This window comes from Phyllobates terribilis, unplaced genomic scaffold (genome assembly GCF_046119375.1).
Source record: "Phyllobates terribilis strain yellow unplaced genomic scaffold, ASM4611937v1 Scaffold_7__3_contigs__length_470593459, whole genome shotgun sequence".
NCBI classification, from domain to species: domain Eukaryota; kingdom Metazoa; phylum Chordata; class Amphibia; order Anura; family Dendrobatidae; genus Phyllobates; species Phyllobates terribilis.
This window is the reverse complement of record NW_027362767.1, coordinates 142447643-142472311: the sequence shown is the minus strand read 5'-3', so window position 1 is coordinate 142472311 and position 24669 is coordinate 142447643. Positions and strand designations below refer to the sequence as shown.

At 49.7% G+C, this 24669-nt stretch overlaps 1 protein-coding gene across 3 annotated transcripts in view; it reads left to right on the top strand.

The window, feature by feature from the left end:
- LOC141153993 (uncharacterized) overlaps window positions 1-24669 on the top strand; it is an 802172-nt gene that overhangs the window by 662080 nt on the left and 115423 nt on the right. For all 3 annotated transcript variants that reach the window (XM_073639352.1, XM_073639353.1, XM_073639351.1), the window contains one exon: window positions 12921-13091. In XM_073639352.1, coding sequence (XP_073495453.1) covers window positions 12921-13091 — 171 coding nt within the window. The remainder of the gene's footprint in view (window positions 1-12920; window positions 13092-24669) is intronic.

Genomic DNA, 24669 nt, shown 5'->3' with positions numbered 1-24669 from the left:
CCCTCGGTCCCTCAGATGTGGACAAGTAAAAGACCATTTCCTCCTAGCCATGAGAAAGCTAAGAGGTTGAATTTCACCATCTGCAAGTTCTTGGCTACAGAAATGCTGCCTTTCCGCCTGGTGGACACAGAGGATTTTCGAGACCTTATGTCCGTCGCAGTGCCCCAGTACCAGATGCCCAGTTGGCACTACTTCTCAAAGCAAGGTGTGCCTGCGCTCCACCAGCATGTCGCACACAACATCACCGCTTCTTTGAGAAACTCTGTGTGTGACAGGGTGCATTTCACCACAGACACTTGGACGAGTAGGCATGGACAGGGGCGTTACATGTCGCTGACTGGGCACTGGGTAACTATGGTGACAGCAGGACAAGGGGCTGCTGTCCAAGTCTTGCCGTCCCCACGAGTTGTGCGTCAATCCTCTTTATGTCAAAGTTCCTCCACTGCTTCTGCCTCCTCAACCTCCTCTCGGTCTTCCACCTGGACCCAAAGCCTGTCTGGTCATGCCACAAGCTTTCTAACTGCGCAGAAGGGATCCTGCACACCTCCTTACTATGCTGGCAGTAGGGCTCAACGTCATCAGGCGGTTTTTACATTGAAATGTCTGGGAAATGTGAGTCACACAGCTGAGGAGTTGTGGTCAGCTCTGGAGAACCAATTTCATGAATGGTTGTCTCCACTGGACCTGAAACCAGGGAAGGCCGTGTGCGACAATGCTGCAAACCTGGGTGCGGCCCTTCGCCGGGGCAATGTCACACACGTGCCTTGTATGGCTCACGTGTTGAACCTGGTTGTCCAGCAATTTTTAGCCCACTATCCCAGACTAGATGGCCTTCTGCAGAGGGCACGGTCGCTGTGTGCTCACTTTCGCCGTTCGCATCCCGCAGCTCAGCGACTTACATCTCTACAGAAGTCGTTGGGCCTGCCACTTCACCGGCTAAAATGCGATGTGCCTACCCGGTGGAATTCAACTCTGCACATGTTGCAGCGACTGTGGCAGCACCGACAAGCCCTGGTGCAATACGTTCTGACGTATAGCCTGGGCCAACGAGATCCAGAGGTGGGGCAAATCACGCTGGAGGAGTGGTCTCAGATCAGGGACCTATGCACCCTTCTGCACAGTTTTGAAATGGCGACGAAGATGTTTAGTGCTGACGATGCCATTATCAGCATGACTATTCCGGTGATTTACATGCTGGAGCACATGTTAAACAGAATTCGGAGTCAGGTGGTGGCACAAGAGGAGGTGGAGGAAGTAGAGGAGGAGGAGTTGTATGCGGAAGGGCTAACATCTGCAAGGTCCAGACGGTCGGCAGCACCAAGGCGGCAGGCATGTGAGGGTGGGGGAGATGGTTTTACCAGGGCGCATGGTAGCAGCCAAACTAGTGAGGAAGGTGCAGGAGCCCAGGAAGAAGTGGAGGACGAACTGATGGAAGACTCATCAGATGAGGGAGACCTTGATCACATTTCTGTTGTGCGAGGTTGGGGGGAGAGGACAGAGGAAGGAAGCATGATTGTTACCTCGCCACCAACACAACAGGGACTTGGTGCTCCTGGATGCGCAACACACATGAGTGCCTTCTTGCTGCACTACCTGCAACATGACCCTCGAATTGTGAGAATTAGAAATAATCCTGACTACTGGGTTGCCACACTGTTAGATCCCCGGTACAAAAGTAAATTTGCAGAAATTATTCCTGCCATAGAAAGGGATGCACGCATGCAGGAGTATCAGCAGAGACTGTTGCAGAATCTTACATGTGCTTTTCCACAAAATACCAGTGGTGCACGTAGTGAATCTCACAGTTCCAACTTGCCAACCGTGGGACCGTCAAGTGTTCAGCACTCAAACCGTAACAGAACCACAGTATCTGCTGGTAACATCAATTTTGCGGAATCATTTCACCACTTTTTTAGCCCATCCTTTGCAAGGCCACAGGAGACAAGAAGTCTGACACATAGTCAACTCCTAGAGACGATGGTACAGGAGTATCTCCAAGTAAACATTGAAGCCACGACTGTGTCACTGGACCCTTGCTCTTTTTGGGCTTCCAATCTGGATAAATGGCCGGAGCTAGCCACTTACGCCTTGGAGATCTTGTCATGCCCCGCAGCCAGCGTTCTGTCTGAACGTGTGTTCAGCGCTGCTGGTGGTGTGCTGACAGATAAGCGCACGCGGCTCTCCACTGATAATGTAGACAGACTCACGTTCATAAAGATGAACAAATCATGGATCCGAAACGACTTTTCTACCCCTGTGTCATCCTGGGGAGAGTAAAAGCTTGATGATTGGTTAAAATCACCCTACCAACCGTTTTAAGCTTTCAAATTACTAATCATGTTTATCTGTATCTTGGCTGGAAAATAATTTGGGCTTTGTAGCAGTGTGCAGCACTGATTCTATTAGGCCATCTATAATAAGCTCCACCAGATTTAAAATTACTAATCATGTTTATCTGTATCTTGACTGGAAAATAATTTGGGCTTTGTAGCAGTGTGCAGCACTGATCCTATTAGGCCATCTATACTAAAGCTTCACCAGATTTAAAATTAATAATAATTTTTAGCTGCATCTAGCCCGGAAAATAATTTTGGGGCTCCGAGATGCGCAAGACACATAAGTGCCTTCTTGCTGCACTACCTGCAGCATGACCCTCATATTGTCAGAATTCGAAGTAATCATGACTACTGGGTTGCCACACTCTTAGATCCCCCAAACTTTTCGATCAACCTTTTCATTTTAATAAAGACCAAAAAAATGGTCATTTTTGAAATTATTAGCATTAGCAGGTTGTTAGAAACTGAAATCAAACAGTTTTCAACTCAAAACTTTATTCTAGGTGATGTTACATTTTCACATAGGACCCCTTGTTCAAAAGGAGCTTCTGAATAGAGATGAGCGGTGTTCGACTAGAACTGTTCGCCAATCTCAAATTCGAGCTGTTTTGGGCGGTGTTCGAGTTGTTCCACGAACCCGAACGATTTGCAAAAAATTCGGCTGTTCGAGGTTATGTTCGATAACTGTTCGTGCACCAAAAGCGTGTCCTGCATGTCTGGCGCTATTTAGAGCACCAATCATGCAGGGATTGTCTGCCACTCACTTTAATGCCACAGCCATGGTGGTTGTGGCATTACAGTGGTTGCCCAAATCGATGGGAACAGTGCCAACAGTGAAACATGAAAAGCCGGCAATTCAGCAGCGGCATACACCGGTACCCGACAATTTAGAACCGAAAGAATAGAGCTTCACACATAGATTAGATAGATAGAAACATGTCAGTCACATATATATGAAGTACAGTGAAAGTGCTGCTTACTGTACTTGTCATTTAGTGTAAAGGATTTATCAAAAAAAATAATAGTGTTTTCATGCACCGTCTCTTTAAAAAAGCCGGCCGGCAATTCAGCAGCGGTACCCGACAATTTATAACAGACAGAATAGAGCTTCACACATAGATTAGATAGATAGAAACATGTCAGTCACATATATATGAAGTACAGTGATAGTGTTGGTTACTGTACTTGTCATTTAGTATTAAAATAAAGGATTTATTATTAAAAAAATTGGCGTGGGGTTCCCCTTAATTTTAGGCTCTAGCGGAGGTTAAGCAGACGGCTGGGGCAGATGTTTGAAGCCTGGGAAGGGGGTAATACCCACGGAGCTTCCCAGGCTACTAATATCAGCCCCCAGCTGAATACATAGCCTTTACTAGCTATTAAAATGGGGGACACCCCAAAAAAAATGACGTGTGGTCCCCCCTAATTTAATAGCTAGCAAAGGCTAGGCAGACAGCTGGGGGCTGATATTAATAGCCCAGGAAGGGAGCCATGAATATTGGCCCCCTCCCAGGCTAGAAACACCAGCCGTCAGCCGCCCCAGAAATGGCGCATTCATAGGATGCGCCAATTCTGGCACTTAGCCTCGCTCTTCCACGCTGCCCTGGTGCGGTGGCAGGGGGTAATAGGGTTGGGGTTGATGTCAGCTTATAATGCCAGCTGACATCAAGCCCAGGTTAGTAATGGAGAGGCGTCTATAAGACACCCCCATTACTAACCCCATAGTCAAAGTTAAAAAAAACACAAACACCCAGAATAAAGTCCTTTAATTGAAATAAACACACAATTCTTTATTGTTCTAAATTAAACCATACTTACTGTCACGCCCATTCCAGCTGAAGCCAACGATCTCCTGCAATAAAAGAAAAATAATAAAGCAACCTCATCCTTACCTTTCCATGGTTCCCACGACAGCTTCAGCTCTGCTACATCGAGATGACAGGCTGGACCGCAGCAGAACGCTGCCATCCAGCCTCTCATCCCGCAGACACTGAGAAGCGCAGGCTTGCTTGCGCTGCTCAGCGTCTCTCTGTGACGACATCCAGATGAGCCGAGTTCATGTCCAATGAACTCGGCTCACCTCATGCACGTCACTGACAGCGTGGGAAAATTCTCACGCTGAAGCGGTGAGTGCAGGAGAATTCTCCCACGCTGTCAGTGACGTGCATAAGGTGAGCTCATGTCCAATGAACTCAGCTCACCTCCTGCACTTCACTGACAGCGTGGGAGAATTCTCCTGCACTCAGCGCTTCAGCGTGAGAATTCTCCCACGCTGAAACGCTGAGTGCAGGAGAATTTTCCCACGCTGTCAGTGACGTGCATAAGGTGAGCTCATGTCCAATGAACTCAGCTCACCTCCTGCACGTCACTGACAGCGTGGGAGAATTCTCCTGCACTCAGCGCTTCAGTGTGAGAATTCTCCCACGCTGAAGCGCTGAGTGCAGGAGAATTTTCCCACGCTGTCAGTGACGTGCATGAGGTGAGCCGAGTTCATTGGACATTAACTCGGCTCATCTGGATGCCCTCACAGAGAGACACTGTGGAGCGCAAGCAAGCCTGCGCTTCTCAGTGTCTGCGGGATGAGAGGCTGGATGGCAGCGTTCTGCTGCGGTCCAGCCTGTCATCTCGATGTAGCAGAGCTGAAGCTGTCATGGGAACCATGGAAAGGTAAGGATGATGTTGCTTTATTATTTTTCTTTTATTTCAGGAGATCGTTGGCTTCAGCTGGAATGGGCGTGACGGTAAGTATGGTTTAATTTAGAACAATAAAGAATTGTGTGTTTATTTCAATTAAAGGACTTTTTTCTGGGTGTTGTGTTTTTTTTAAATACTTTACTAGAAATTCATGGTGGTCATGTCTAATATTGGCGTGACCCCATGAATTTCGGGCTTAGGGCCAGCTGATAATGCCAAGCTGGCCCTAACCCCTTTATTACCCAGTGAGCCACCGCATCAGGGCCCTGGATGAGTTGGGTACAGCGCCAGAAGATGGCGCTTCTATGAACGCGCCATTTTCCGGGGTGGCTGCGGACTGCAATTTGCAGCGGGGGTGGCCCAGAAAGCTTGGGCCTCCCTGCGCTGCGGATTCCAGCCCCCAGCTGCCTAGTTGTACCTGGCTGGACACAAAAACAGGGCGAAGCCCCACGTCAATTTTCTTTAAATTATTTCATGAAATAATTAAGAAAAAAAGGGCTTCCCTATATTGTTGTGTCCGGCCAGGTACAAATAGGCAGCTGGTGGTTGGGGGCAGCCCGTTCCTGCCTGCTGTACCTGGCTGGACACAAATATAGTGCGAAGCCCCACGTCAATTTTTTTTAAATTATTTCATGAATTTCCTGAAATAATTTAAAAAAATTGAAGTGGGGCTTCGCACTATATTTGTGTCCAGCCAGGTACAGCAGGCAGGAACGGGCTGCCCCCATCCACCAGCTGCCTATTTGTACCTGGCCGGACACAACAATATAGGGAAGGCCTTTTTTTCTTAATTATTTCATGAAATTCATGAAATAATTAAAAAAAAAGTACGTTGGGCTTCGCCCTATTTTTGTGTCCAGCCAGGTACAACTAGGCAGCTGGGGGCTGGAATCTGCAGCGCAGGGAGGCCCAAGCTTTCTGGGCCCCCCCCCGCTACAAATTGCAGTCCGCAGCCACCCCGGAAAATGGCGCGTTCATAGAAGCGCCATCTTCTGGCGCTGTACCCAACTCATCCAGGGCCCTGGTGCGGTGGCTCACTGGGTAATAAAGGGGTTAGGGCCAGCTTGGTATTATCAGCTGGCCCCAAGCCCAAAATTCATGGGGTCACGCCAGTATTAGACATGACCGCCATGAATTTCTAGTAAAGTATTTAAAAAAAACACAACACCCAGAATAAAGTCCTTTAATTGAAATAAAGACACAATTCTTTATTGTTCTAAATTAAACCATACTTACCATCACACCCATTCCAGCTGAAGCCAACGATCTCCTGCAATAAAAGAAAAATAATAAACCAACCTCATCCTTACCTTTCCATGGTTCCCACGACAGCTTCAGCTCTGCTACATCGAGATGACAGGCTGGACCGCAGCAGAACGCCGCCATCCAGTCTGTCATCCCGCAGACACTGAGAAGCGCAGGCATGCTTGCGCTCCTCACTGTCTCGCTGTGACGGCATCCAGATGAGCCGAGGTCATGTCCAATGAACTCGGCTCACCTCATGCACGTCACTGACAGCGTGGGAAAATTCTCACGCTGAAGTGCTGAGTGCAGGAGAATTCTCCCACGCTGTCAGTGATGTGCATGAGGTGAGCTCATGTCCAATGAACTCAGCTCACCTCCTGCACGTCACTGACAGCGTGGGAAAATTCTCCTGCAATCAGCGCTTCAGCGTGAGAATTTTCCCACGCTGTCAGTGACGTGCATGAGGTGAGCCGAGTTCATTGGACATGAACTCGGCTCATCTGGATGTCGTCACAGAGAGACGCTGAGCAGCGCAAGCAAGCCTGCGCTTCTCAGTGTCTGCGGGATGACAGGATGGATGGCAGCGTTCTGCTGCGGTCCAGCCTGTCATCTCGATGTAGCAGAGCTGAAGCTGTCGTGGGAACCATGGAAAGGTAAGGATGAGGTTGCTTTATTATTTTTCTTTTATTGCAGGAGATCGTTGGCTTCAGCTGGAATGGGCGTGATGGTAGGTATGGTTTAATTTAGAACAATAAAGGATTGTGTCTTTATTTCAATTAAAGGACTTTATTCTGGGTGTTTGTGTTTTTTTTAACTTTGACTATGGGGTTAGTAATGGGGGTGTCTTATAGACGCCTCTCCATTACTAACCTGGGCTTGATGTCAGCTGGCATTATAAGCTGACATCAACCCCAACCCTATTACCCCCTGCCACCGCACCAGGGCAGCGTGGAAGAGCGAGGCTAAGTGCCAGAATTGGCACATCCTATGAATGCGCCATTTCTGGGGCGGCTGACGGCTGGTGTTTCTAGCCTGGGAGGGGGCCAATATTCATGGCTCCCTTCCTGGGCTATTAATATCAGCCCCCAGCTGTCTGCCTAGCCTTTGCTAGCTATTAAATTAAGGGGGACCCCACGTCATTTTTTTGGGGGGGTCCCCCATTTTAATAGCTAGTAAAGGCTATGTATTCAGCTGGGGGCTGATATTAGTAGCCTGGGAAGCTCCGTGGGTATTACCCCCTTCCCAGGCTTCAAACATCTGCCCCAGCCGTCTGCTTAACCTCCGCTAGAGCCTAAAATTAAGGGGAACCCCACGCCAATTTTTTTAATAATAAATCCTTTATTTTAATACTAAATGACAAGTACAGTAACCAACACTATCACTGTACTTCATATATATGTGACTGACATGTTTCTATCTATCTAATCTATGTGTGATGCTCTATCTTTCTGTTCTAAATTGTCGGGTACCGCTGCTGAATTGCCGGCCGGCTTTTTTAAAGAGACAGTGCATGAAAACACTATTATTTTTTTAAATAAATCCTTTACACTAAATGACAAGTACAGTAAGCAACACTATCACTGTACTTATTATATATGTGACTGACATGTTTCTATCTATCTAATCTATGTGTGAAGCTCTATTCTTTCTGTTCTAAATTGTCGGGTACAGATGCTGAATTGCCGGCCAGCTTTTTTAAAGAGACGGTGCATGAAAACACTAATATTTTTTTTAATAAATCCTTTACACTAAATGACAAATGCAGTAACCAACACTGTCACTGTGCTTCTTATATGTGTGACTGACATGTTTCTATCTATCTAATCTATGTGTGATGCTCTATTCCTTCTTGTCTAAATTGTCGGGTACCGGTGTATGCCGCTGCTGAATTGCCGGCCGGCTTTTTTAAACAGAGTGTCTTCTGAGCAGTTTGTCAGCTTTTGGACACCTTTGCAGGTGTTTTCTATGTGTTTCTATGTGTTTTTGTTTGCCTGCCATTGGTTTTAACGGTGTTCGACGGTGTTCTAAGGTGTTCGACGAACAGTTCGACGAACAGTTCCTCGAACATCCCGGTGTTCGACGAACCGAACCGAACCCGAACACTACGGGGGTGGCTCAACACTACTTCTGAACTCTCTCGTCCATTGAATTTGTCAGGTTTTGGATGGTTTCTGCTTCAATTGTTTTGCATGAGGACAGAATACCCTCCCAGAGCTGTTGCTTAGATGTGAACTGCCTCCCGCCATCATAGACACTCCTTTTAATGATGCTCCAAAGGTTCTGAATGGGGTAGAGGTCAGGGGAGCATGGGGGTCACACCATAAGTTTGTCCCCTTTTATGCCCATATCAGCCAGAGATGCAGATGTTTTATGTGCAGCATGAGATGGTGCATTATCATGCAGAAAAATGATCTTGCTGTGAAATACACGGTTCTTCTTCTTGAACCATGGCAGGAAGTGCTGTTTGAGAAAATCCACATACATTATGGAGTTCATCTTTAGCGCCTTCAGGGATCCTAAAGGGGCCGACAATCTCTCTCCCCATGATTCCAGCCCAAAACATTACTCCACCTCCTCCTTGTTGGCGCTGTAGCCGTGTTTGCGTGGGGTGTCCATCAACCAGCCATCCTCCACTCCATCCATCTGGACCATCGAGCGCTGCACGGCACTCATCCGTGAACAAAACAGTTTTGAAATCAGTCTTCACGTAATGTTTGGCCCACTGGAGCCGTTTCTGCTTGTGTGAAGTGGATAGAGGAGGTCGACAGGATGGCGTATGCACAGCTGCAAACCTCTGAAGGACCCTGCATCTTGTTGTTCGGGGGACGTTGGAGGCACAAGCAGCTTCAAAAACTTGTCTGCTGCTATGACAAGGCTTTTTTGCCGCTGCTCTTTCAACCTGACGTAATTGCCTGTAGGAAAGAGTCCTCAATTTGCCCTTATCAGCACGCACACGTGTGTACTGTGAATCAGCTACATACTTCTTGATTGCCAAGACACTTCATCATGATCATCGCACAATGTTGATTGTAGTCATGCCTTGACCTAAACACTCCACAATTTGTTGCTTCTCAGCAGCCGACACATCCTTTTTCTTTCCCATTTTGGCAGAAAATGTAGGCTGCTTAATAATGTGAGACAGCCTTCTTAAGTAGTCTTGCCTTTCATTGGACACACCTGGCAAACTAATTAGCACAGGTGTCTGCAATTGCTTACAGTGATATAAAGAGCCCTGACACACATCACCATCAATGAGTTTAACTGACAAACAAACAAATTCTTCCCTTATCACTCCTAAACACTTTTTGCATAATAATTTGGAACACAGTGTACATGTGCTTTTCCACAAAACACCAGTGGTTCACGTAGTGAATCTTACAGTTCTAACTTGCCAACCGTGGTCTGTATGGAGTTGTTCAATAAAGGGCCCAAAATTAAGATAACATAGATGGGAGAGGTCTCTATGAATAGGAATTCCTAAGTATTTGATACCCTGTGAGGGCCAGGCAAAGGGAAAGTTGGACTGGATGGAATCCTATATGGATTTGGGGAGGGAGACATCGAGGGCCTCAGACTTCGCTGCATTGATTTTAAAATTTGACCATGTAACAAAGTGATCTATTTCAGCCATAACAGCATGGATGGATATATGTGATTGAGTGATATATACTAGGACATCATCAGCAAATAGAGAGCACTTGTACTCGGTGCCTCCCACCTCAATCCACCTAATATTGGGGTTATGGCGAATTGATGAGAGCAGGTGCTCCTTCACTAGGATGTATAAGAGAGGGGACAGAGAACATCCCTGCCTTGTCCCATTGGTGATTGTGAAAGGTGATGAAAATGTTCTGACGCGCCCCCTGGGCCTTGGGACACCCGGAGCCGGACCCTTTTTGGTGGATGCTGGTGGTTGTAGTCTCCGTGGCGGCAACCCGGTTCCGTGGCTCAGGGCGGTCAAACCAGTGGCGGAACTATTTATGTGGTTTTGATGTTTAAATGTCCGACTACGCCACCCGTGGATTGCGGTCAGAGTGAACCGCCGCTCCAGGGCAGACCGCTGAGGCTAGTGTTGTGGGTGCAGCAGAGCGTAGCATAACTCCCCACGGGAGGAGTATAGCCTCAGGGCAGTGTATGCGGAGGATGGGGGTGATGGTGCAGGGCAGCAGCAGTAATGACACGGAGTCAGTGATGCAGTCCAGGGCCTTTACTCACAGTTCTTATTATCCAGACCACGTCTGCAGGTAATGGCTGCCCACGTCGTACTGTGCTCACCAGGTGAGGGGCTCAGACAACTTCCAGATAACTTTGGAGTGCTTCACAGGACCCCCTTTGTGTGTCCTTTGTCTGGCCTTTCTTACCAACCCTTCTGTCCGGCTGCCTCGGGCCTCCTCTTGGTAAACTTGGCGCCAGTTTCCCTGACCCTATGTGGTGCCTTCCTAGCGGGTGTAGCGAGGGGCTGCGCCACATAAAATGTCACAGCCTCCTGTTTCTAGCTGAGGGTCGTTTCCTGCCTCCACTAGTTTCGGGGACCGGTCTCCCCCTTTGGCCTGACCCCTCCACGCAGGTGGGATTCGGGCGTGCGGTGGCGACTCGCCCGTCTGCACCCCTGAGATCCCTTCGTTCCTCGTTCCTGGAGCCTTCTCCGCTCCTCTTCCTTCCTTCTCCCTCTTCCAGGCCTGGGCCTCTGTTACTAGGCCCGCCTCCGGAGCAGAGCTCATGCAGAGCCCCTGCTCCCTGCCACTTCTGCTCAGACTTCTCTGCACTGAACTAAGATGGTGCCCACCTTTTATACTCCCTTCTCAATGCACCCAGGAACTGCTTCCTCCCTGCTCCTGCACTACAGGGTTCCCCTTCCTCAGTGTTCCCTCCCCCCACTCCAGCCAGGGACAGGGACTGTCGTGCCCATCTCAGGGGCATATTGGTCGCCCTGCCCCACGACAATGTGGTGTAATGCATGCAGGTGTCGGGTCCTGATCCACACTACATCCTTACCTGAGAGTGAGATATCACACCTCTGGGTGAGGTGCAATACCTCTGTAGCAACCGAGCCCTCAGGGTGCTACAGTTCCATTTATCTTCAGCCTAGGTGACGTATTGCCGTGATTTTGGCTATAAAAGGGTCCCCTAGACCCCTACCCCAAGCTTTTTAAGAGAATCATATATGGCGTGCCAGGAGACTCTATGGAATGCTTTCTCAGCATCCAACGAGAGTATCTAATTACAAATTTTTAACTGCATCTAGCCCAGGAAATACTTTGTGCCTAGTAGCAGGGTCTGCTAGTCAGCAGATTATCCCGGCTGTTAAGCAAGCTACACCACCTGTAGTTTGGACACTTCATTTTTTCAAAGGAAATGCTTCGGGACCACGGGATACTCAGTGAAGAGCATCAGGAGGCACCCCAAGGCATAGGGGCTCGGACTGGCAGTAGGATGCCTTGCGGTGGACAGCCGAGCTCGATCCTTATAAAAGCTTTTTAACTGCAGCAGCTTTAGTGGACGCTACTGGAGCTGGAATTACGCGGCTGCTGGCATGAGACTTGCCCTCCAATAGATCCTTGTAAATGGATTTAAAGTGTATTTATTCAAATTAGAGAGACAATTTAAATTAAAAAGCTTAGAGCTGCCTCCACCACAGGGGGGCTCGCTCGACCCACCAGCGGACAGGCACCAGTATTGGGAGAGGGGGGCTGGCCATCAGGGTTCACCGCGGCTCTGGCACAAACCCGGCGACATGGAGGTGGCACGGGCAGGAGCGGACTGAACGTGTCGGCTTCTCACTTTTTGGATTTTAGAAGTGCATGACATGCCTATATCTGTGTCTCCCCCTCCTTTTACTCCTCCACCTCTTTTCTTTTCGCATGACTATATGTACTTGTCACTTTTCCATGTGTTAGTTGTGTCTTCTGAGCAGTTTGTCAGCTTTTGGACATCTTTGAAGGTGTTTTCTATGTGTTTCTATGTGTTTTTGTTTGCCTGCCATTGGTTTTAACGGTGTTCGAAGGTGTTCGACGAACAGTTCGACGAACAGTTCGGCGAACACACGGGTGTTCGACGAACCGAACCGAACTCGAACACTACGGGGGTGGCTCAACACTAGTTCTAACACTTCTCCAGCCCTCAGATTCCAGTGCTGCCCGCCAGCCTATCAGCCATGCCCGCCAGCCTGTCTATCAGCCGTGTCCACTTGTCAGTCTGCCAGCCAAGCATGCCTGCCTACCTGCATCACCTCTCTGCCTACCTGCCGTGCTCATCTGCCGTGCCTGTCGGTTTCGGCCATCAGTTCCGAGGGAGTAGCCTGCTCTCACTCGAGGTCAGTCCCAGAGAGGCACCTGGTCCACCCTCCCGGTCCTTCCTTGGTTCGTGGAGTCGATTAAGCCGCTGTGTAACCAGGGCCGGTCCAGATAGGCACTTAGTTACACCCCTCTGGTCCCTCCTTGTATCACAGCACAGAGGTTCCACCACCCGGACCCGTAACAGTTGCAACCCATCCTGACATCCACCGCACACAAGAGGCGGCTTCTAGTGATGAGATTTATGGATTTCTCTAACAGTCGAGGACTTTTTCTCTCCACATTCACCATGTACAGATTTTATACTAATGCTCTGTGGGCAGATCACCAACATCTCATCTTATTCTTACAGTTTGGCTGACAATGGTCTACCAGAATCTTCATGCATCCAGTTGGCTTCAGGCATATGGAATAATCGATCCCTGAAGATTCTTGACCTGTCTAATAACCGTCTGTCTGGTTCTCACTTCAGTGTTTTGATGGAAGCTCTGTCCAGTCCACAATGCGGGGTAGAGGAATTACTGTGAGTATTAAAAATATCATCTACCACTATTTAAAAAAAAAAATTGCATGACTTAAAATGTTTTTTATTGTTTAGATACACAAAATTAAGCTTAAATTCATAAATAGAGAACTTGGAAGGGAATTAGTGTCAATTTCCCCTGTTTGGGATTAAAGATATTTCACCAATTTTTTTTGTCATCTTTTCTAAGCATGGTACATGTATAAGTGCATTAGTCACCTTCTCAGTGTAAGTGTATAGAGCTTCATTCTGAGGCTCCATAGACTTACATTGATGAAATTAGCTTTGCTCTACAACGACGGTCATATGGGACCAGAGCAACACTGGAAACTGGAGAAGACAGTAAATTCTAAGTATTTTAATGCACTTACACTTCATTAAGAGGGCTAACAAAATAAACATTTGAATGTGTTTTCTTTTTTAAGGCCTCATTCAGACATGCAATATCGAGCGTCGCACGTTGATCTCACTGATAGCACAGCCACATCCGGAGATGTGACTGTGCTATCCGGCAGCCGGCGATACACTGACAGGAGCGTGATCGCTCCTGCAGTGTATCGTGTTGAGCTGCAAGCACTGAGGTCTGATGCGTTTTTTGTCTGGGTTTTTGCCGCAATTTTGTCTTGTTTTTTGTCACGATTTTACATGCGTTTTTTCAGTGCATTCAATGGGTGAAAAACATAGGCAAAAATGCACAGATAATTGACATACTGAAGATTACTTTCTATTTTCACTTTTGGTGTGTTTTGCCTGCATTTTTCACCCGTTGAATGCACTGAAAAAACGCAGGCAAAAAACGCACAGAGAATTGACATGCTGATAATTATTTTCTGCACCAAATCTGCACGTCAAAAAAATACTCAACGTGTGCATGACACTTCACGTTTCTCATTCACTTTGCTGCAGAAAAAACACATTTTTGTAGTGCATTTTTTAATGCATTTTTTGCATGCGTTTTTGTACCGCAATGAATGTTTTTTGGAGCTAAATAAAGAGATTGAAAAAAGAAACGTGGTGCATCGCTTTAACCCTTGGATTACAGTCAGACTCGGGGTGAGTATTTTCGCTGCGTCCAAAACGTTGCGTTCTAATGCCGCACTTGTTTTGTCAGTACATGCGGATCCACCTTTGTTTCCGCTACAGAAATTGACATGCTGTGGGTGACTTTACGCAGCGTCAAAAACTAGCACAGTGGACATGGGATTTCTTATAAATGAAATAAAATGAAGAATTAAATATAAAAAATGGCATGGACTCCTGCATCATTTTCATAACCAGCAGAGGGAAAGCCAACTGCTGGGGGCTGATATTACTAGCCGGGGAAGGGGCCATTAGCAAAAGATGTTCCCTGGCTATTATTAACAGCACACATTTGTTTGCTTAGCCTTTACTGTCTAGATTACAAGGTCCTCCTATAAAATCTAACCACCAATAGCTAAACAGACAGCTGTGAGCTGATATTAATAGCTAGAGAAGGAGCCATGGATCCTGACCCCCTCTGAGGCTAATAATATCAGCCCTCAGTGGCCCTAGAAATGGCCATCCATAAGATGTGCCAATTCTGGCGCTTAGCCTTCCCTCATCCCACTGGCGTGTAGCGGTGGCGAGTGGGGTAAAAGGGTTGGGGTTCATGTCAACCTTGTCTTGGCGGCTGACATGAAGGCCAGGTTAGTAATGGAGGGCGTCTATAAGACGCCGCCATTACTAACCCCGTAGTCATGGTTTTGAAATAAAGACACGGCCAGAATAAAGTATTTTATTTTAAATATAATTCCACACGGTTTTAATAATTTATTTATTTTTTTATTTAATTCCCGAAGCCCTCGTCTCCTATAAGAAACCGAAAATAAAAAACAACAATATCCCTCACCAGTCTGCCGTCATGATGTAATCCACAGTGTCCCACGATGATCCGGGTCACTTGTACAGCAGCCACATCAGCAATCACTGATGTGACTGTTGTAGAGGACAGCACTGTATACACTGACAGGAGTGTAATCATTCCTGTCAGTGTATAGTGCTGTTCTGCAGGAGTGAGGTCACTGGAGTTCAAACAGCTGAAGATCAGCTGAGAGCTCCAGTGACCTCATTTACTGCATCAGTGTTGAGTGGGAAAATTCTCACGCAGCACTGATGCCTTAAGTGTCGTGCGTGTCTAAGTTGTAATAGACAGTCACTCTGGATCTAGCTGTAGAAGGTCACTGCGCTTGGCATTGCAGACACTTTCTTAATCCTTTTTCCTTTAAGACCCAGCGGTGACCTCCCTCCTGCTACTGATTGACACACCCTTGCATGGGAGTTAAAAACTCTCAGTTTGCTTCAGGCAATCACTTGTGATACTTCTATCTTCGTTTGTGCATGCTTGGAGCACTAACTGTTGGCTGGCTTCTTCTCTGGTGCCCTTGGAGGACAGTTGACATTACTCCTCTGATGTCTGCTCGATCTAAGTTAATCCCCTTTGTTTGTCTACCTTGTTGTCTTTAGTTTGTAGTGGGGCCTGACCAGTGCTCACCCCTCCCCCTCCCTATCTAGGGCCAAGCTCTAGGGATATACAGGATTTATGGTCCTGCTCGGTGATTGGTGTGGAACCAATATAGGGACGATAGGGTAAGCATGGTATTATTAGATCTGCCTAGGGGTCTCCACTCCCCCTTTCCCTAGTGTTTGGGCTTCTTCCCCCTCTTCCCTTCGTGTTGCACTTAGTCTTTCCCACACCTTGCGTGACAGTAAGTGAGGGCACCGGAGCTCTCAGCTAATCTTCAGCTGTTTGTGTGGAACCCCAGGGGTCTGGTTACCACAGTAATAGCAATATTACGTCTGTGAGCAGGTGGGAGGTCTCCTGGTCAGGAATCCTAAGCATGCCACACCTCCTGCCCAGTCCTGGGAGGGGAAGAACTTCCCCTATATAAACTGGGGCTGAGGTGGGGTGAGAAAAGAACACAGACAGAGACAGAGACAGAGACACAGTCTGGTCTGGTGTGGATCAGTTACAGGGAAAATAAGAACAGGAGCTCTGTGGGAGCAGTGATAAAAGGAGTCCGGGACTGGAAGCTGTAGAGCTCGTCCGGACTGAAGAGATCTCACCGGACACGGAGTCCGAGGCTGTGGGGACTGTTCCATACCCAGCAGCAGAAACCGACCGGCAGGGGATTTCAGGTCCTCTGGCCAAGAAACCCGAAGGCACGGTCACACGCAAGGGACCAGCACCGCCGTCGTGGAGCGGAGGCTACCAGAAGGCCCCGAGTCACCGGCCATATGGGTGAGCACCACACGGTACACTCAGGGACGTGGGCTACTTTTACCCGCTTCTAGCAAGGTAGCCAAGAAGAGTACAGTTAGTTGGGGAGTCCTACAACTCCGCCTGGCCAGGGGAGATCCTGTCTGCTCACGGACTGACCAGACCCCGACCGCTAGCCAGTACTCCCGGGAGGGTCTATCTTTGTCACTAGTAAAGACCCTGAACTACACCGCACCGTCTCTGAGTGGTTCCTGGTGCCTGCGTGCAATTCTACCATCCCCATCATCCACGTCCGCTGCCCTGAGGCCATACCCCTCCCGTTGGGGGTTATACTACCCACGCTGCACAACTGTACCACCGACCTCAGCGGTCTGCCCTGCAGCGGCGGTTTTGTAACCGCATTCAACGGGTGGCGTAGTCGAACAATATCACATCTGCCACTAAAAACATCGCCACTTAGTTTGACACCCTGGGCACGGACCGGGTCACTGCCACGAGGACTACCACCCCCAACAGATCCGGCTCCGGGTATTCCCCAAACATGGCCCAGGGGGCGCGTCAACTTTTGGCGTAGTCGGCAGGATCTCGTGCCCGCAACCACCGGGTACTGCGTGCCTGAAAAAGACTGTTAAACTTACCTGTGGTGAAGATTCCCGCCATCTTTTGCCTTCTTCCCGCCATCCGTGGAGTTTTCCCGCCATCCGACGCCATCTTTTGCCTTCTTCCCGCCATCCGTGGAGTTTTCCCACCATTGGACGCCATCTCGAGGACGCCGCGCGGGAAGAGGGGCGTGGACTCCGAAAGCGCGCGAGAACTGAAGCCCCGCCTCACGTCCGGACGTTGCGTAAGGTCCTGGAAGGAGCCCAGCAGACGCCGACGTCACAGGAGCGCGACGGAAGGTCCTCAACCCTGACGATCCACTGCGGAGCCGCGGCCTACGGAAGAGGATCATCGCAAGGTAGGCCACGGTCCACTAGGGGGGAGGAGGATGTCGGATACGGAGGAGAGCTTCACTGCTGCAGCCACCGCCAGCACCACCGCTGCTGCGGTCATGCCTTTCACCATGCCCTACATCCCGGGGGCAGCCTGGCTACCCCAGTACTCAGGGGAGTCCCATACCCTAAATGACTTCAGAGAAAGGCTGGATAGCCTCTTCCAGGTGTACCCCTTCACAGAAGAGCAAAAAGTGAGCATCCTGGTGGCTCAATTAACAGGGGCAGCCCAAAGGGAGGTAAAGTCCTGGCCACTTGGGAGGAGGAGGACTGTCGCAGAGATACTAGCCCGGCTGAAGGACACCTTTGATACCCGTACCTCAGCCGAGATCAAGCTTAGATTCTACGGGTGCAAGCAGCGAGCACATGAGAATATAAGGGACTATGCGCTAAACCTACAAGAGGCCCTGAGAGCCATTAAGCAGGCCGACCCTGACGGCGTGGGAAACGAAGACAAACTGTTGACTGAACAATTTATAGAGGGTCTACATTGCAATGCCCACCGAACCCAGTTGCGGGCAATGGCCTTACAGGACCCTCATCTGGACTTTGCACAGTTCAAGGACAGAGCCATCCGGGTGCTCCGAGAACCGGCACCAGGTGGCGCTGTGACCCACAAACGCCCTGCTACCACTTACCACCAGGAGGCGGCGCCCTTGTCGGCAGGGCCTGTGGGAGCTGATGCGCAGGCTTTAAACAATGACCCGGCTACAGACCTGCACCATCAGGTCCAAGAGCTAACTAAAAGCGTTGCCGCGCTAACCCGAACTGTGCAGTCTTTACAGGTTTCTACTCCAGGGAAGATCCAGCTGGCCTCCGGACCGGAGGATATCCCGTGGCGCCGACCAAGGAGGACCCCACCGGCCAGAGGAAGACCCAGCGACCGATACAACGAGGACGGACAACCCATCTGCCGCCGCTGCAATCAACCCGGACATATGGCAAGGTACTGTCCTTTAAACTGGCACAACCTGGGGTAGAGGGCCAACCCCTAGGAATAAGATCACCAGGCCCATCGAACTGGCGTGACAAATACGTGGGAGGACGTCCAGTCTTGCCTGTAGTACTGGATGGCATTCCTATGAGTGCCCTACTTGACACCGGGTCACAGGTCACCACCATCCCGTACGTGCTCTTCAAGCAGTACTGGAATGACTCGGATATAACCCGCTACCCAGACGACGACTTGAGTATCATCGCCAGCAATGGTCAGCCCGTGCCACAGATCGGATTTAAAGAGATGACCATTAAAATCGGTAAAGTCGAACTGGCAGCACAGGGACTGATCATTGTGGACATTGACAAGCGCGAGAGTCACCCAAAGATAACTCTAGGAACTAATGTGATTGAAAATTGTCTTGCAGAGGTGATTCTCATTTTACAGCAGGTTGCCAAGAACGCCAGCTCCGGCCAGCAGCGAGTGCTCCAAAAAGAGATCCGGGCACTGATGCGACGGCAACAGGTGGAACTCTCCGGTGGTGAGATTGGTAGCGTGAGAATGTGTGACCCTTTCCCTATTGCCATGCCCCCGAAAAGTGAAATGATGATTTGGTGCCGGGCAGCTATTGGTCTGAGAGGTAGAGATTACCAGGCAATGGTAGAACCAGTCTACTCAGATAGTAGGCCCACCATTTTGACGGCACGGGGGGTGGTTGATGTACGCCATGGGAGGGTGCCCGTTCGCATAATAAATATCGGGAAGAGGGAAGTGTACCTGCCCCGGTATGCTACGCTAGCCAAATTGTATACCATCAACCAAAATTCTGTACAGTCTGTGGAACCCTTGCCTCCATCTCATCCAGAGGAAGGTAACGGCTCTAAGCAACAAATGGAGGACTGGTGTCAGCAACTGCATTTGGGTACTGACTCCACACCCGCTCACCAAAAGCAGGGAGTCTACCGGGTGATCCAGGAATACGAGAGATTGTTCAGTAAACACCCGCTAGACTTCGGGCGAGTGAAGGGAGTGGAACATCACATCCCCACGGGAGACCATCCTCCCATAAAAGAGAGGTATCGTCCCGTACCCCCTGCACATTACCAACACGCCAAGGGGATGCTTAGAGACATGAAGGAGGCTGGGGTAATCAGGGATAGCTGTAGCCCCTGGGCAGCTCCACTAGTCTTGGTTAAAAAGAAAGACAACACCATGAGAATGTGTGTAGATTACCGGAAAATCAACCGTATCACACACAAAGATGCGTACCCCTTACCAAGGATAGAGGAGTCTTTGGCTGCTTTAAAATCTGCTAACTTCTTCTCCACTTTGGATCTCTCTAGCGGGTACTGGCAGGTTCCTGTAGCAGAGGCGGACCGGGAGAAGACCGCATTTACCACCCCGATGGGACTTAGCGAGTTTACCTGCATGCCGTTCGGACTCTGCAACGCACCAGGAACCTTCCAACGATTGATGGAATGCTGTCTGGGAAACCGGAACTTTGAGACGGTCCTGCTGTACCTGGACAATGTTATAGTTTATTCCAAAACCTACGAGGACCACCTGAAACACCTGGCGGAGGTGTTTGAAGCCCTGGCAAACTACGGTCTGAAGGTGAAACCGTCGAAGTGTCACCTGCTAAAACCAAAGGTGCAGTACTTGGGACACGTGGTGAGTGCTGACGGAGTGGCTCCCGACCCTGATAAGATCACCGCGATTAAGGAATGGCCAAGACCCTCCAGCGTAAAGGAAGTGCGGCAGTTCCTCGGGTTGGTAGGCTACTACCGAAGGTTCATTCCCGGTTTCACCAAAAAGGCAGCTCCTATGCAGGACCTCCTGATAGGCCAGTCCAGGAAGGCCAAGAACCAGAAGCCGCCCTTCAGATGGGAGAAGTTGGAAGAAGAGTCCTTCCGCCAGCTGAAGATGGCCCTCACGGGGGATGAAATCCTGGCGTACCCGGATTACAGCCAGCCCTTTATCCTCTACACCGACGCAAGTAACATCGGGCTAGGAGCCGTACTGTCCCAGATCCAGCAGGGGAGAGAACGGGTAATTGCTTACGCCAGCCGAAAACTGCGACCCACCGAAAGAAACCCTGAGAATTACAGCTCATTCAAGCTAGAGTTCCTGGCAGTGGTGTGGGCAGTCACCGAACGCTTTAAGCACTACCTCGCCTCTTCCCGGTTCACCGTGTACACGGATAACAACCCGTTGACACACCTGGACACTGCAAGACTCGGTGCCCTGGAGCAGAGATGGATGGCCCGCCTGTCCAACTATGAGTTCACGATTAAATACCGGGCAGGACGCTCCAATACCAACGCGGATGCCTTGTCCAGAATGCCAAACCTACCGGACGTAGGGGAAGATCCAGAGGAACTGGAAGAGGTTGAACTCCCCGCGTTCCACCATCATGGGACTACCCAGTATTCCCACCGTGTAAGGGGTAAGCAATCCACTACGTTCAACCCCTTACCTCATTACAACTGGGCGGAAACACAAGACAGTGACCCCGCCGTCCGACTAGTGAAGGAGATGCTGACTCGGCCAGATGCCCGCCTTGACCCAGATGCTCCGGAGGAGACCAAGCAACTGTGGGCTGAGAAGAGTCGACTGTTCCTTTACAAGGGGAAGTTGTGCCGCAGAATGGTTAACTCCCGGACGCATGAACTGATCTGGCAAGTAGTGGTGCCAAGAAGAGACGCGGCAATGGTACTGGAGGCATACCACGACGGAGCTGGGCACTTCGGATGGAAGAAGCTGGAGTTCCTGCTGCGCGGGCGGTTCCACTGGGTAGGCATGAGAGGGACCATCGAGAGGTGGTGCAGAGACTGTGGCCCATGCAACCTAAGAAGGAAGGACCGTGCCAGCCAGAAGACTCCCCTGCAGTCCATCGTCACCAGGCAGCCGTTGGAACTGGTAGCCTTGGACCATGTAAAACTGACCCCCAGCAGAAGTGGCTACGTCTATGCGTTAACCATCGTGGATCACTACTCCCGGTTCTTGGTTGTAGTCCCCGTCAAGGACTTAACGGCTCAAACAGCAGCTAGAGCCTTCCAGCAGCACTTCTGCCGTCCACACGGATACCCAGAGCAGGTGCTGACGGACCAAGGACCTGCCTTTGAAGCGGAAGTCTTCCAGGAGTTCTGCACCCTGTATGGCTGCCGGAAGATAAGAACAACACCCTATCATCCGCAAACCAATGGACTCTGCGAGAAGATGAACCAGGTGGTGATAGACCTTCTGAAAACATTGCCCCTGGAAGAACGCAGTCTGTGGCCTGAGAAACTGCCTGATCTGGTGGACCTATACAACCACATCCCTGTAGGTTCTACCAACTGTACCCCGGCTTACCTAATGAGAGCAAGACCTGGTAAGCTGCCTGTTGATCTGGATATGGGAGTCCTGACACCCGAGGACACTTCACCAGAAGCAGACTGGGACACAGAGAGGCAGCAGCAGTACCAGAAAGTACAGGAGAGCGTTGAGCGATGTCTCTGTCAAGCAAGAGAAAGACAGGAGAAGACTTACAATCAGCATGCTCCCGCTGTTCCCCTGGTACCTGGAGAGCAGGTCTTGAAGAGGAAAAGACGGCTCCACAAGTTGGACGACCAGTGGGAGAAGGACCCGTACACCGTACTGCCCTCAAGCCATGAAAACCCGAAAGTCTGCACAATCAGTAAGGATGGAGGAGAAACCACAGCCATTGTCTCCCGAGATCACCTGAAGAAGTGTCCCGAGCAGCTACGAAACCCTGAAGAAGATCAAGAAAACCCTCGACCCGCAGAGGAAAGGGAAGAGATGGTCAGTACTGTACTCGGAGACTTCCCTCGATCTTGGACACAGGTAAATGGCGCTGTTGTGGTACCCGTCCTCACCTTCCTCCAGCCAGCATCCCAAGTGCCTACGGAAAAACAGGTAGAGCTGGAAGAGCAGCCGGTCCAGGAGGCAGAAGACCCCACACAAGCAGACCAGGAGAATCGACCCTCTGCTTATAGTGAGCCTGCCGTGCCCCTAGTGAGCCAAAGAGTCCGTAGACAGCTGCCCAGCTTACCTTTAACAGCTCCTACACCCTGTAGTGCAGGACCAGTTAGTGAGCTCCGTAGGTCCACTAGAGCCACTAGAGGCCAGTTGCCCGTACGTTGGAGGATCTAAAGTGTTTAGACTGTTTTATTAATATTTACCTGTTTACTGTTGCTTGTAAATAATTATGTTTTTCCAGTTATTTTATAGGTATCTTTTGTGGATTTACTAGAACTCTATTGTATATATGTTTGGAGCGTAACCCAGGAACGGACTAAAGACTGTTAAAGACTCGGGGCAGGACAGACCCCTACCTGGTTACGGCTCCCTGTTCTTTGGTGAAATGGACACCCTTTTGCTTCAAAAATTGCACCCGGTTGCGGACACGCCGTGACCACTTTAACATGTTTTTCCTTATTGTATTGTTCCTGTTTATACCCTGTTATGTTTTCAAAAAAATATGTTTAGTCCCGGAGTGCTAAATTTTACTAGGGGGGAATGTGGAACCCCAGGGGTCTGGTTACCACAGTAATAGCAATATTACGTCTGTGAGCAGGTGGGAGGTCTCCTGGTCAGGAATCCTAAGCATGCCACACCTCCTGCCCAGTCCTGGGAGGGGAAGAACTTCCCCTATATAAACTGGGGCTGAGGTGGGGTGAGAAAAGAACACAGACAGAGACAGAGACACAGTCTGGTCTGGTGTGGATCAGTTACAGGGAAAATAAGAACAGGAGCTCTGTGGGAGCAGTGATAAAAGGAGTCCGGGACTGGAAGCTGTAGAGCTCGTCCGGACTGAAGAGATCTCACCGGACACGGAGTCCGAGGCTGTGGGGACTGTTCCATACCCAGCAGCAGAAACCGACCGGCAGGGGATTTCAGGTCCTCTGGCCAAGAAACCCGAAGGCACGGTCACACGCAAGGGACCAGCACCGCCGTCGTGGAGCGGAGGCTACCAGAAGGCCCCGAGTCACCGGCCATACGGGTGAGCACCACACGGTACACTCAGGGACGTGGGCTACTTTTACCCGCTTCTAGCAAGGTAGCCAAGAAGAGTACAGTTAGTTGGGGAGTCCTACAACTCCGCCTGGCCAGGGGAGATCCTGTCTGCTCACGGACTGACCAGACCCCGACCGCTAGCCAGTACTCCCGGGAGGGTCTATCTTTGTCACCAGTAAAGACCCTGAACTACACCGCACCGTCTCTGAGTGGTTCCTGGTGCCTGCGTGCAATTCTACCATCCCCATCATCCACGTCCGCTGCCCTGAGGCCATACCCCTCCCATTGGGGGTTATACTACCCACGCTGCACAACTGTACCACCGGCCTCAGCGGTCTGCCCTGCAGCGGCGGTTTCGTAACCGCATTCAATGGGTGGCGTAGTCGAACAATATCACATCTGCCACTAAAAACATCGCCACTTAGTTTGACACCCTGGGCACGGACCGGGTCACCGCCACGAGGACTACCACCCCCAACAGATCCGGCTCCGGGTATTCCCCAAACATGGCCCAGGGGGCGCGTCATTTGAACTCCAGTGACCTTAGTGCCGGCAGCTCATCTTGATACACTGCGGAAGCGATTGTGCTCCTGTCAGTGTATCGCCGACTGCCGGATAGCACGGTCACATCTCCGAATGTGGCTGTGCTATCAATGAGAAAGACATGGGACACTCGATATTACCTGGACTATGGCAGACAGGTAAGGATTATGGTGGTTTATTATTTTATATTTATTACAGGTGACATGAGCATCGGGGACAAGGTGTAGGTGAGTATAATGTGCTTATTATTTTTATTTAAATAATTATTTATTTTATTTTTTTATTTACTTTCACTTTCAGTGCACAAGCTCCGGCTGATGAGAGATTACTCCTCCCATCAGCGGCACTTGCGCTTCTTGTTTACTGTGAAATTAGGCGCCGGATAATGGGGCTAGTACTCCCATCAGCCGCCACCTGGACTGTTACAGCTGCTTGATCACACTGACACCTGACCTGTGGTTTATGATGCGATCCTCGCAAGAGAAATACGGCAGTGTGTCTCTGCCCTTAGCTAAACTCTCAGTTTCATACCCCTTGAAAGCTAATCTGTCAGGACCAGACAAATTGTAAAGTTTGCATTTGGGCAATTTTGCTCCTGGAATCAACCTTATGGTACAGTCAAAGGGTGGCAACTCCTGACATCATTTCTCCGAGAATACATCACTAAAATCAAAGAGAGGCTTGTAGTAAACACAGAAAAACAGGTTCCTAAACAGTGGTCCTTACGATACGTGCTCCATGTAGTTATCTCCTGAGTTTGCCAATCAACAGTGGGATTATTCAAGGCTAACCAAGGAAACCCCAACACTACTTGTGCAGTATGACCCCGAAGGACATAACACAATATGC